This window comes from Haliotis rufescens, unplaced genomic scaffold, assembly GCF_023055435.1.
Source record: "Haliotis rufescens isolate VD_foot unplaced genomic scaffold, xgHalRufe1.0.p SCAF_38, whole genome shotgun sequence".
NCBI classification, from domain to species: Eukaryota; Metazoa; Mollusca; class Gastropoda; order Lepetellida; family Haliotidae; genus Haliotis; species Haliotis rufescens.
In genome coordinates, this window is record NW_025964090.1 from 2,535,018 (window position 1) to 2,547,147 (window position 12,130).

At 40.4% G+C, this 12,130-nt stretch overlaps 1 protein-coding gene across 1 annotated transcript; it reads left to right on the forward strand.

Moving 5' to 3' along the window:
* The first annotated feature begins 1,137 nt into the window (after positions 1-1,137).
* Positions 1,138-3,898, forward strand: LOC124118493 (macrophage migration inhibitory factor-like). The gene is made up of 3 exons (XM_048381352.1): positions 1,138-1,301; positions 2,569-2,751; positions 3,288-3,898. Exons 1-3 carry the CDS (start codon positions 1,138-1,140, stop codon positions 3,364-3,366), a joined length of 426 nt encoding a protein of 141 aa, XP_048237309.1. The 3' UTR covers positions 3,367-3,898.
* The last annotated feature ends 8,232 nt before the right edge of the window (positions 3,899-12,130 follow it).

Consider the following 12,130-nt stretch of genomic DNA (forward strand, 5'->3'; position numbering starts at 1 on the left):
AACTCTGCACAGCGAATCGCGGCGCCTTAGACGACTGGGCCACCCGTGCCCACTCGTTTGTTTTTACAAGACTATCAGTATAAAATACGCACTTCGTACTGAGACAGGCAGACAATTTATTCAGTAACAGGTCACCTGCCCATAACACATTGACATATCCTAAATCACACATGACGGAGTAAAGTGTATAACAGTATATATATGTAGGCTTTGTCTAAGAACACATCCATATTATGAACAACAAGATTATCACGTGCACCTGTTTGCATTAGCTGGGTGAATTTCATCAGAGGAGATTCAGTGTAATATGGCGGGAGGTACTTTCTTCCTATAGTGGCATAGTATTCACATATAAACGTAACATGGTATTCATATTAAATATATATCTACTTTTTGGAGCCACGGAAATAGCAAAATCGTTCATAATGAGGAATTGAACTCTGTCTTACAGATTCTACACTTGAATGGAAAATGTTCCATCTCCACTCTGCGATACATTTCTTAGGTATGGGGAATGCCGCTTGTTAAACAAAGATTTAGACCGCCTGTTATATGACGGTTGAGTTTCACGACCTACTGGAGAGTACATATAGTAAATGAAGTGACTGTTAGGACTTTTTCACTGTGCTCAAAACACTTTTCAACATTTTATTTGGATGCCTATATGTAGCTTTAATTTGCAACTCTATTTTCTTGTAGTACAATATGCTCGTACACGTACTGGCATGATTGACATGTATAGGTGCTACCAAGAATAGTTATTAATTCATCAATAAAATATTTCAAACTTTCTCGTGTTTTATCAACACCACGAAGACTACCAGACGTGTGAGACAATTAAGTTTCTGTTCAGTCACAGTTCGACGTACACATACGAACAAGTATTTCATGCAAATTCACAAAACATGCCAACCCATGTCAATATTGTGTGGTTGCATTCTTGAGGGGTGATAAATGAATGAATACTCTTTATTTCCCCCAAGCTTTGGAGAGTAGTACATACAATTACATTACATAATTTGACAACGGCAATGACAAAATACATATAAATACAACAGATTGAGCTGGGTAAGCAGTAATGAAGTGATGCGTGAAACTATATTTACATGATGTGTGACATAGCTTCACAAATACAATATGGATGTTAAGTTCCATGAGCTGACATGTTTAGCCACGATACTCATGAATGTTGCCCAGCTGTCAAGTGTCATGTCCTGGACCACAGGAACGTGTCAGAAGCTTGACGTTATCACTAGACGTGTCCTCAAGTCTGAGACAGGTGTCAAGGCTGACATTGTCAAGTAGAGACTCACTAAGCACATTTCTCTGTTTCATTAGGCCATCCAGTAAAACAATTGGTGCTTAACAATGCCATCACATTCACAGTTACAGATAAGACACAATCCTGACGTTACAGGTAATATGCCGAGCCTTACAAGAGCATATACAGGGGGGAAGCAATATCATACCATACACACAGAGACTAGAGACGATGTGGGGCAAGGCGGGTGTGGATAGCACTAAACCTATGCATGTCTGGACGCTGTTGCAAAGTATTTCTCCAATTCATATTTTCAGACTCACTAATAGCTCGTTGTACCATGCTTTTCCATACACTTTTAGGTGGAAATTCCCCAGAGTTGATTAGTTTATCTAAGACGCCTGAGAATCCATACTTTTGAGCCACATTCAGTAGATCATGTGTTATGGATCTGGTACTGTGTCAGAGAGTGGTGATATACTGGAATAATCTGAGATAGAAAATCGGCTTCACAATGGTTGTGCCTGCTGCTCTACAGAGTCGTCCCAGAAAGAGAAGCTTCATTTTCTTCACCTTGCCCAGCATTGACCATAATCCTAGAACCTGAGTTGTAGCAGCTGTAGAGGATCTCCTGTGAAGGTTTTGGACTCGTCGTGCAAAGTAGCGCTGTAGGGTTTCCATCTCACTGATCTGTAAACATTTGAAGAACTCAAAAGTGACTGGGTAACGGTGACATAGTGTGCTTATTTTATGCAGCTGTGGAGTACCCTGGGGGATTCCTGGACACACTTCTTTTGACTGTGAAAGATGACCAGTAGTCATTACAAATAATTAATTTGATATGTAAGGTGAAGAAGCAAGGCATCGACTGCATGTAAATGGTTCATCCTGTTTTCAAATGAGTGTATGTTTGGTAGGTACACACATTCATTCACCAAACTCAATCATTCACCCAACCTACTCAATCATTTACTCAACTTCATCATTCACTTAATTCGTGAACTTACTGAATCATTGCGTCTTCTATATGAATCATTTACTCAGCTTACTAAAACATTCGCTCAGCCCACTCAATCATTAACTCAACTTCCTCAATCACTAACCTCATCAACTGCGAGACTTACTAAATGATTCCCTCAGTCATTCACTCTAATTGTTTAATTGTTCACTCATCTCACTCAAATATTTGCTCAGCTTACTCAGTCATTTCCTCATCTGAATGGTTCTCTCTGCCTACTCAATCATTTACTCAACTCACTCAATCATTCAAAAGTCTTTCACTCAACTTTATAACTCACTTACTCAAGTATATTTCAGTATGTGACGGTGAGGATTCATCCAGATCAGATGATGAGCCACGGGGGTACGACTGATCCATGTGCCAACTCCGAGCTGCAGAGTATCGGACACATGGGGAATGAGGAAAACATTCAGATGTCCAAAGACATTTCAGAATTCCTGCAACAAAAGCTTGGTATTGACCCAAAAAGGTTAGAAATATTACTTGGTTCCGTTTTGAAGTATTTCAGCAAATGTGTGCATAAAAATATGGTTAGTGTTCTGAGGAAGAATAAATCGCTGTACTTTATGCTTGTTGTAAATCAAGGCAACACGTGGCCACTGCTTACGGCTAGGGGATGTGACGATCAACTTCTCTAGACTACAACAGATATCTTACACAATACGATACATGAAAACTCCATATTCGACATGTTGAATTACAATGAAATATCTATCACGAGAGGATGTAAATATGAAGCCTTGTTGGCGAGTGAGTCCATTGAAGTTTCTGCATCCTCAATTGTCCATCTTAGCCATGGTAGTCTAATGACATTTATGTGTCAGTCAGTGAATTATTTATTTAGTATCGACATTCATAAAGTTGCATTGACACAACATAGACATTTACTGCTATATCTACACCACGACACACATCCCGAGACCTAGGTCAGTATTAGGGTGGGCAGTTGTCACACACAGAACCACAGTTGAGCAGAATCTGATTTCTGGTTTTCTTTATTTTCAGAAACTACATCAAATTCACCAACCTGAAACCACTTGACGTTTGGTTTGAGGGGACCACGATTGAAGACTTGAGGAAATAAATGAATTGGCTGGGCAACATATGAACTTCAAAACCTACAAATCAACTTATGGTCCATAGCATCAGTTGTGAAGAGTGGTCACTTTCATACTCATGTTTAATATGTCGTCACATCAGCAGCATCTATGTCATATGGCGACAGTGTAATAGTACAATACATGCTAGTGAGAAGCTTTAAGAACCCATCAATGCAATAAGGTAAATCGTAGTAATATCATATCGTTGAGATGAACTAGTTCGAACAATTGTGGTGTTTCCCTTGAACATACTAACTCTTCGTTTGCTGAATTGAAGAGTGTCATGAAGTGAAGTACAACAGTTCATTCAATAGCCTTTTACATGACTGGAGTATGCTGCACTGAGGCCGAAAACGCCGTTAATTCAGCGAGCCATACTTTCGTAAGTAATGGTCATTTTCAATCGACGATGCATTTCTAAAATTTTATGTCATTGTAAAGCGTGTGACCCAAGGGCGGAACTAGCATTTTTTCTAAGGGGAGGGGGTCCAAAATACAAAATAGCCCCCTGGATCCGCCTATGTGATTTTGTCAGTCGAAATACAGTAAACTACGGTTATAACGAACACGCTTATAACGAACTGACGGATGTAACGAACTTACTTTTTTGGTCCCGACTATTTGCTGTAGTTATGCTGTATATATGCTTATAACGAACTACGGTTATAACGAACTAAAATTAGTAGTCCCTTTGAGTTCGTTATAACCGTAGTTTACTGTACGTCGTTTGTTTCAATTCCTGACACCCACTGCCAAAGTTGGTTTTCCAGCTTCCTGTGCGACCATTGTCACCCATTCTAAGGGCTATGAGATATCAAGCTGTCTCATACTTCTCCATGATAATTTCCCATATGCATTCATTAGTATGAAGAAACTATTTGATTGGAATTTCTGCCTATCCATGCTGAACGTCACAGGAGGATTTCTGTAGAACTACTTCTTGAAGCGGAACAGTGGTAACAAAGGATCAGAAACTGACATGTTTGATTTGAAAGTTGAATATTTTAAATACAAATTTATTTAATTTGATTGTATACCAAAGTTATTTCTCCATGCATAATACTGTATGTAAGTTAATGCACATATGAAGTCTGATATTTTCCCATATGCATTTATTTATATTTGTTGATATTTATTTATCCACGTTGAACTATACATGATCTTTTCTACAGAAAGTGTTTTTGAAGCAGAACACAGTGGTAACGGATAATCAGTTTGATCCGAAAAGTTGAATATTTTAAAGACAAATTTATTTAATTTACCTATATTCCCGATAGAGATAATTATGCAGATTGCGATACGTATTAAACATGTACAACTGGAATCATCGGGTCTGTTTGATGTGTGAGTGAATGTTGTTTTACGCTACAGTCAGTATTATTCCAGCAGTTGATAATATGATCAGTGGTATATGTCGACCAGTGATTGCGCCTCAGCAGATTCAGTGTTAGAACTGACCCTGTGCTCGTTAATGCTGGTTGTTAGAGAGGATTTAATGGATTGGGTGGTCAGGCTTGGCGACTTGGTTGATGACATGTCATCGTTAACTTCGGAAAGGCTAGTTGCTCACAATATCATTCACTACGGCATATGGCAAAACACACACACACACACACACACACACACACACACACACACACACACACACACACACACACACACACACACACACACACACACACACACACACACACACACACACACACACACACACAATCACGGATACACACTGTTGAGTGCGATGACACACAAGCACCAGTACACATTGTTGGGATGCCAAGACACACAATCATGGATACACACTGTTAGGGTGTGATGACACACAAGCACCGATACAGTGTTGGGGTGTGATGACACACAAGCACCAATACACATTGTTGGGATGCGATGACACACAATCACGAATACACACTGTTGTGTGCGATGACACACAAGCACCAATACATATTGTTGGGATGCGATGACACACAATCATGGATACACACTGTTAGGGTGCGATGACACACAAGCACCAATACACAATGTTGGGATGCGATGACACACAATCACGGATACACACTGTTAAGGTGCGATGACACACAAGCACCAATACACATTGTTGGGATGCGATGACACACAATCACGGATACACACTGTTGAGTGCGATGACACACAAGCACCAGTACACATTGTTGGGATGCGATGACACACAATCATGGATACACACTGTTAGGGTGTGATGACACACAAGCACCAATACACATTGTTGGGATGCGATGACACACAATCATGGATACACACTGTTAGGGTGCGATGACACACAAGCACCAATACACAATGTTGGGATGCGATGACACACAATCACGAATACACACTGTTGTGTGCGATGACACACAAGCACCAATACATATTGTTGGGATGCGATGACACACAATCACGGATACACACTGTTAAGGTGCGATGACACACAAGCACCAGTACACATGATTGTTGGGATGCGATGACACACAATCACGGATAGACACTGTTAGGGTGTGATGACACACAAGCACCAATACACATTGTTGGGATGCGATGACACACAATCACGGATACACACTGTTAGGGTGTGATGACACACAAGCACCAGTACACATTGTTCGGGATGCGATGACACACAATCACGGATACACACTGTTTGGGTTCGATGACTAGCAAGCTCCATTACTCAATTTTGGGTCATGATGACACAAGCATTGACACACACTGTTATGGTGCGATGACACACGAGCACTGATACAGTGTTGGGGTGTGATGACACACAAGCACCAATACTCAATCTTGGGGCGTGATGACACAAGCATTGACACACACTGTTGGGGTGCGATGACACACGAGCACTGATACAGTGTTGGGGTGTGATGACACACAAGCACCAATACTCAATCTTGGGGCGTGATGACACAAGCATTGACACACACTGTTGGGGTGCGATGACACACGAGCACTGATACAGTGTTGGGGTGTGATGACACACAAGCACCAATACTCAATCTTGGGGCGTGATGACACAAGCATTGACACACACTGTTGGGGTGCGATGACACACGAGCCCCGATACAGTGTTGGGGTGCGCTGTCACACAAGCACTGTTACACACTGCTCAGAATACCATTCACTGGATTGCTTTGTCCACACTTGATTCGCCGTCATATAGGAAAGGTGAAATGGGGTTTAGCGTCGCGTCCAAGATTATTGCACTTACATAGCGACGTGCATGTGTGTGTGTGTGTGTGTGTGTGTGTGTGTGTGTGTGTGTGTGTGTGTGTGTGTGTGTGTGTGTGTGTGTGTGTGTGTGTGTGTGTGTGTGTGTGTGTGTGTGTGTGTGTGTGTGTGTGTGTGTGTGTGTGTGTGTGTGTGTGTGTGCGTGGCTGCTTGTACTAGTCCGGACTGATGCAGATTTATAGTGCTAGCTCACTGAGATACCGTGCCGCAGTTTAACATGAATACCCCACTCAGACACAGTATACTGGCTCCGAGCCGACCAGTCCTTGTTTTAGCCTATTAATTCCGAGCGCCAGACAGGGTAACAACAAGTACCATCTTTGAACGTCTTTTGGTTTGACCCGGCCGGGGATCGAACCCCGAACCTTCCGCTCTCCGGGCGCACGCTCTACCACTAGACCACGGAGGCGGTCCGCCGTCATATAGCTTGACTACAGCTGATTGCGGCGTCAAACAACAAACACAAACCAATGATTGACAGCACAAGTAGCGAAACACACTTTTTGAGTGCGATGACACACAGGCACCGATACACACTGTTGAGTGCGATGACACACAAGCACCAATACATACCGTTGAGTGCGATGGAGGCTGGGTGTTTTGAATTAAAATAAATATCATACAAATAAACTTTCCAAACATCAGCCTGCATGGTTGCATGTGAAATGAAACTTAAACGATGTGACGATGTGAGCAGAGCTTTTATATTTACCTACTGCCGAGCCATTCATAACTATTGAGCGGGACTCGGTTACATTCGTTCACAAAACCGTACCTGTGTATGTGTATGACCTCGTGGAAATAGTGGAATGTTTCCTTTATTCAAAATGAAAAGCTCATGGAGTGATAAGTAGGCTGCTGTGTTATTCAGAAGCATCTGTTTACACAGTTGACAGACGACTGGCTTTAACAATAGATGTGACATGTACCAGATAGCTGGGGTCTATCAAGATCTATTAGTAAGTAAGTAAGTAAGTAAGTAAGTAAGTAAGTAAGTAAGTAAGTAAGTAAGTAAGTAAGTAAGTAAGTAAGTAAGTAAGTAAGTAAGTAAGTAAGTAAGTAAGTAAGTAAGTAAGTAAGTAAGTAAGTAAGTAAGTAAGTAAGTAAGTAAGTAAGTAAGTAAGTAAGTAAGTCTGAAGTATGTTGGAAGTAAGTAATGACCTCTCATAACACGGTTTTGTTCAATAGCCTGGATGGATGCAGGTTACCGTAATTCCTCGATTAAACACAGTCCTTGACAAAACGTTGGGGTACGGACTATCTTGAAACAATAAACGCCAGGTTTCGATTTAATGCCACCGGGTAGTTTGTAAGCATGGAATTATCAACGCATAGTATGTCAACTACAGAAGCATTTTAAAAAACGTTTAAACTACGAAGATGGGTCTGAAGAAATAATTAAATAATATTATAAACGCCGGGGTTAAAGAATGTCTGAACTAAGTAAACGTTATGGCGTTTAATGGAGGAAATGCACCACTACCATAAAACTTCCAATATGTACTAGTGCTCCAGATACATGTTTGGGGCAATTGGGTATTCACTCACATTATCATTCATATTGGGTATTGATAGTTCTCTTTGGGTATTCAACATATTTTTACTTCTTTGAACCAATGAGTACGGGTAGACCTTTTTAAACAATAATTCTGCTTTGGATGCTGTTTCGGGTTACTTTTTTATGCATGATGCCTTTATTCGATCTGCAGAAAGCATCTGTAAAGAAATACGGAAATCCAGACTTAAAATGATGCAATGGCTAATTTATGCCCAATATTCGTCCACTATTGGGTTTTTCATGTATATTTGCACGCATTTAAAAAACTTAAAGGAAATTGGGAAATGGTTATATATATTGCATGCACATATCAAGTGACTGTGTACCTGGGGCATTTTTGGACTTCACAGACATTTCTATCCACTTTCACTGTGAAAGATTCCAAGTAGTCATGATAAAACCATTCAGTTCATATGAAGGTAAGGGGGCCAGGTGTCGACTGTAACTTTGGTTTGGTGGTTTGGTTGCTACACTCAATCATTCACACAACTTGCTCACTGAATTAGTCTACTTAATCAAACAATCAACTTAACCAATCATTCACTCATGCAAATCATTCACTTAGCTTACTCTGTCATTGACTGTACTTATTCAATAGTTAACAACTTACTCAGTCATTCACTCAACTTAGTCAGTCATTCACTCACCTTACTCAGTCATTCACAAAACTTACTCCGTCATTCACTCATCTTACCCCGTCATTCACAAAACTTACTCCGTCATTCACTCACCTTACTCCGTCATTCACTCAACTTAGTCAGTCATTCACTCATCTTACACAGTCATTCACAAAACATACTCCGCATTCACTCACCTTACTCCGTCATTCACTCAACTTAGTCAGTCATTCACTCATCTTACTCAGTCATTCACAAAACATACTCCGCATTCACTCACCTTACTCCGTCATTCACTCAACTTAATCAGTCATTCACTCATCTTACTCAAGGGGCGGTGGGGAGCCTAGTGGTTAAAAGCATCGGCTCATCATGCCCGGGTTATATTCCCCACATGGGTACAATGTGTGGAGCCCGTGATTTTCTGGAATATTGCTAAAAACTGCGTATATTCACTTACTCAGTCACTCAACTTTACTCAATCATTTACTCAACTTACTCAATCATTCACTCAGCATACTCAGACATGTATTCATCTTTCTCAATTATTCACTCAATCATTCATTATATCATTTACTCCACTTACTCAATCATTCAAACATCTTAGTCTTTCACTCAACTTTATAACTCATTTACTCAAGTATATTTCAGGGTGTTGCTGTGAGGATTCATCCAGATCAGATGATGAGCCACGGGGGTACGACTGATCTATGTGCCAACTCCGAGCTGCAGAGTATCGGACACATGGGAAATAAGGAAACATCCAGATGCCCAAAGACATTTCAGAATTCCTGCAACAAAAGCTTGGTATTGACCCTAAAAGGTAAGACATAGTACAAGGTTCTGTAATGAATTTCTGATTCAGAAATATTTCAACAATGTGTCTATAAAAATACAGTTAGTGTTTTGAGGCAGAATATATTGCTGTACTTTAAACGTGTTGTAAATCAAGACAACACTGTCCACTGCTTCAGGCCAGGGGATGTGACGATAAACTTGTTTATATTCCAATAGATATCTTGATAGTCTTGTAAGGTCGCTGTGAGATATACCATACGATACATTAAAACTCAATATTTCTCATGTCGAAATATTCTATCATGAGAGGAAATGAATATGAAGCCTTGTTGGCGAGTGAATACATTGATGTTTCTGCATCCTCAATTGTCGATCACAGCCATGGTAATCTTAAGATATGTTACCATTTTTGTGGCAGTGAATTATTCATTGAACATCGATATTTATAAAGTTGTATTGACACAACATTAAACATTTACTGATGTGTCTACATCACGACTCACGATGACACCCCGTGACCTAGGTCAGTATTAGGGTGGTCAGTTGTCACACACAGAACCTCATTTGAGCAGAATTCCGATTTCTGGTTATCTTTATTTTCAGAAATTACATCAAATTCACCAACATGAAAGCATTTGAAGTCGGGTGTAAGGGGACCACGTTTGAAATCTTGTGGAAATAAAAGAACCAGACAAAATATTTACTTCAAAACCAACCAATCAACTCATGATGATCCATAGAATCAGTGGTGAAGACGCATCAGTGGCATCTATGCCATATGGCGGCAGTGTAACAGTGCAACCCATACTAATGAGAACCTTTAAGAACCCATCACTGCAATAAGTAGTATGACATCTGATGTTGAGATGTGTCGGGTCGAGCAATTGTGGTATTTCCCTGGAAGGTATTAACGGTTATTCTGCTGAAGTAATTAGAAGAGTGCCATGAAGTGAACCATAAGTTTGATTTGAAAGACGAATATTTTAAAGAAAACATTATTTAATTGGCCTGAATACACAATAATTGTAGAGACTGTGATCAATCAATAAACATGTGCAACTGGAATTATGGGTTCAATTTTCTATGTGAGTGAATGTTGTTTTACGCTGCTGTCAGTATTATTCCAACTGTACAGCAGCCGGTAAATATGTCAACCAGTGATTGACCCCATGGTGATTCCGGGGTTAGAACAGGTCCCAAACAACCTATGCTGTAGGAGGTGACTAAATGGACCAATAGTCTGACTCAGTGACTTTGGTGATGGCGTGTCAACGTACCCCGACCATGAGGGTCGCTGCTCACAATATCAATCACAAGATTTTCTGGTCCAGACTTGATTCGCTGTCATATAACTGGGCTACTGCTGAGTGTGTAGTCAAACAACAAACACACAACAGTGATTGACAGCACAAGCACCGATACACACTGTTGGTACAGGATTACACACAAGCTTTGATACACACTGTTGGAGTGCGATGAGACGCAAGCATTGATACACACTGTTGGTACAGGATGACACATAAGCATTGATACACACTGTTTGGGTGTGATGACACACAAGCATTGATACACACTGTTGGGGTGTGATGACACACAAGCATTGATACACACTGTTGGGGTACGATGACACACAAGCATTGATACACACTGTTGGGTATAGGGGGGATCACGTTTGCAGTCTTGTTGAAGTAAATGAATAAGCTTGGCAACATATTCACTTCAAAACCTACCAATCAACGTATTAACAGTCTTTCTGCTGAATCAATTAGAAGAGTGCCATGTGAAGAAGAGCATTGACATTGAGTCACATTTTCAATTTGTTATGCAATTTTCCATAAGCCATACTTTTGTAAGTGACGGTAACGTTCAATCTCCGATATCCTGAAGTTGGGTATGAAATTTTCCAGCTTCCTTGAGAGATAGCAAGCTGTCTAGTCCTTCTCCATACATAATACTGCATGTAAATTAATGCACAGATGAAATCTGATAATTTCCCATATGCATTCATTAGTATGTAGGAACTATGTAGGAACTATGTAGGAACTATGTAGGAACTATTTGATTGGGATTTCCATCTATCCATGCTGAACTTTACAGGATGATTTCTAAAGAACTAATTCTTGAAGTGGAAGAGTGGTAACAAATAATCAGAAACAGACAAGTTTGATTTGAAAGATGAATATTTTGAAGACAAATTTATTTAATTTGACTGTATGCCCAAGGATATCAATAAAAATGTACAACTTGAATCCTGGGTTAAATTTTCTTTGTGAGTGAATGTTCTATTACGCTGCAGTCAGTATTATTCCAGCCTGTCAATATGATCAGTGCTATATGTCAACCAGTGATTGACTCCATGGTGATTCCGGGGATACAACAGGTCCCAAACAGCCTATGCTGTAGGAGGTGACTAAATGGACCAGAGGTCAGACTCAGTGACTTAGGTGATGGCGTGTCAACGTACCCCGACCATGAGGGTCGCTGCTCACAATATCAATCACAAGATTGTCTGGTCCAGACTTGATTCGCCGT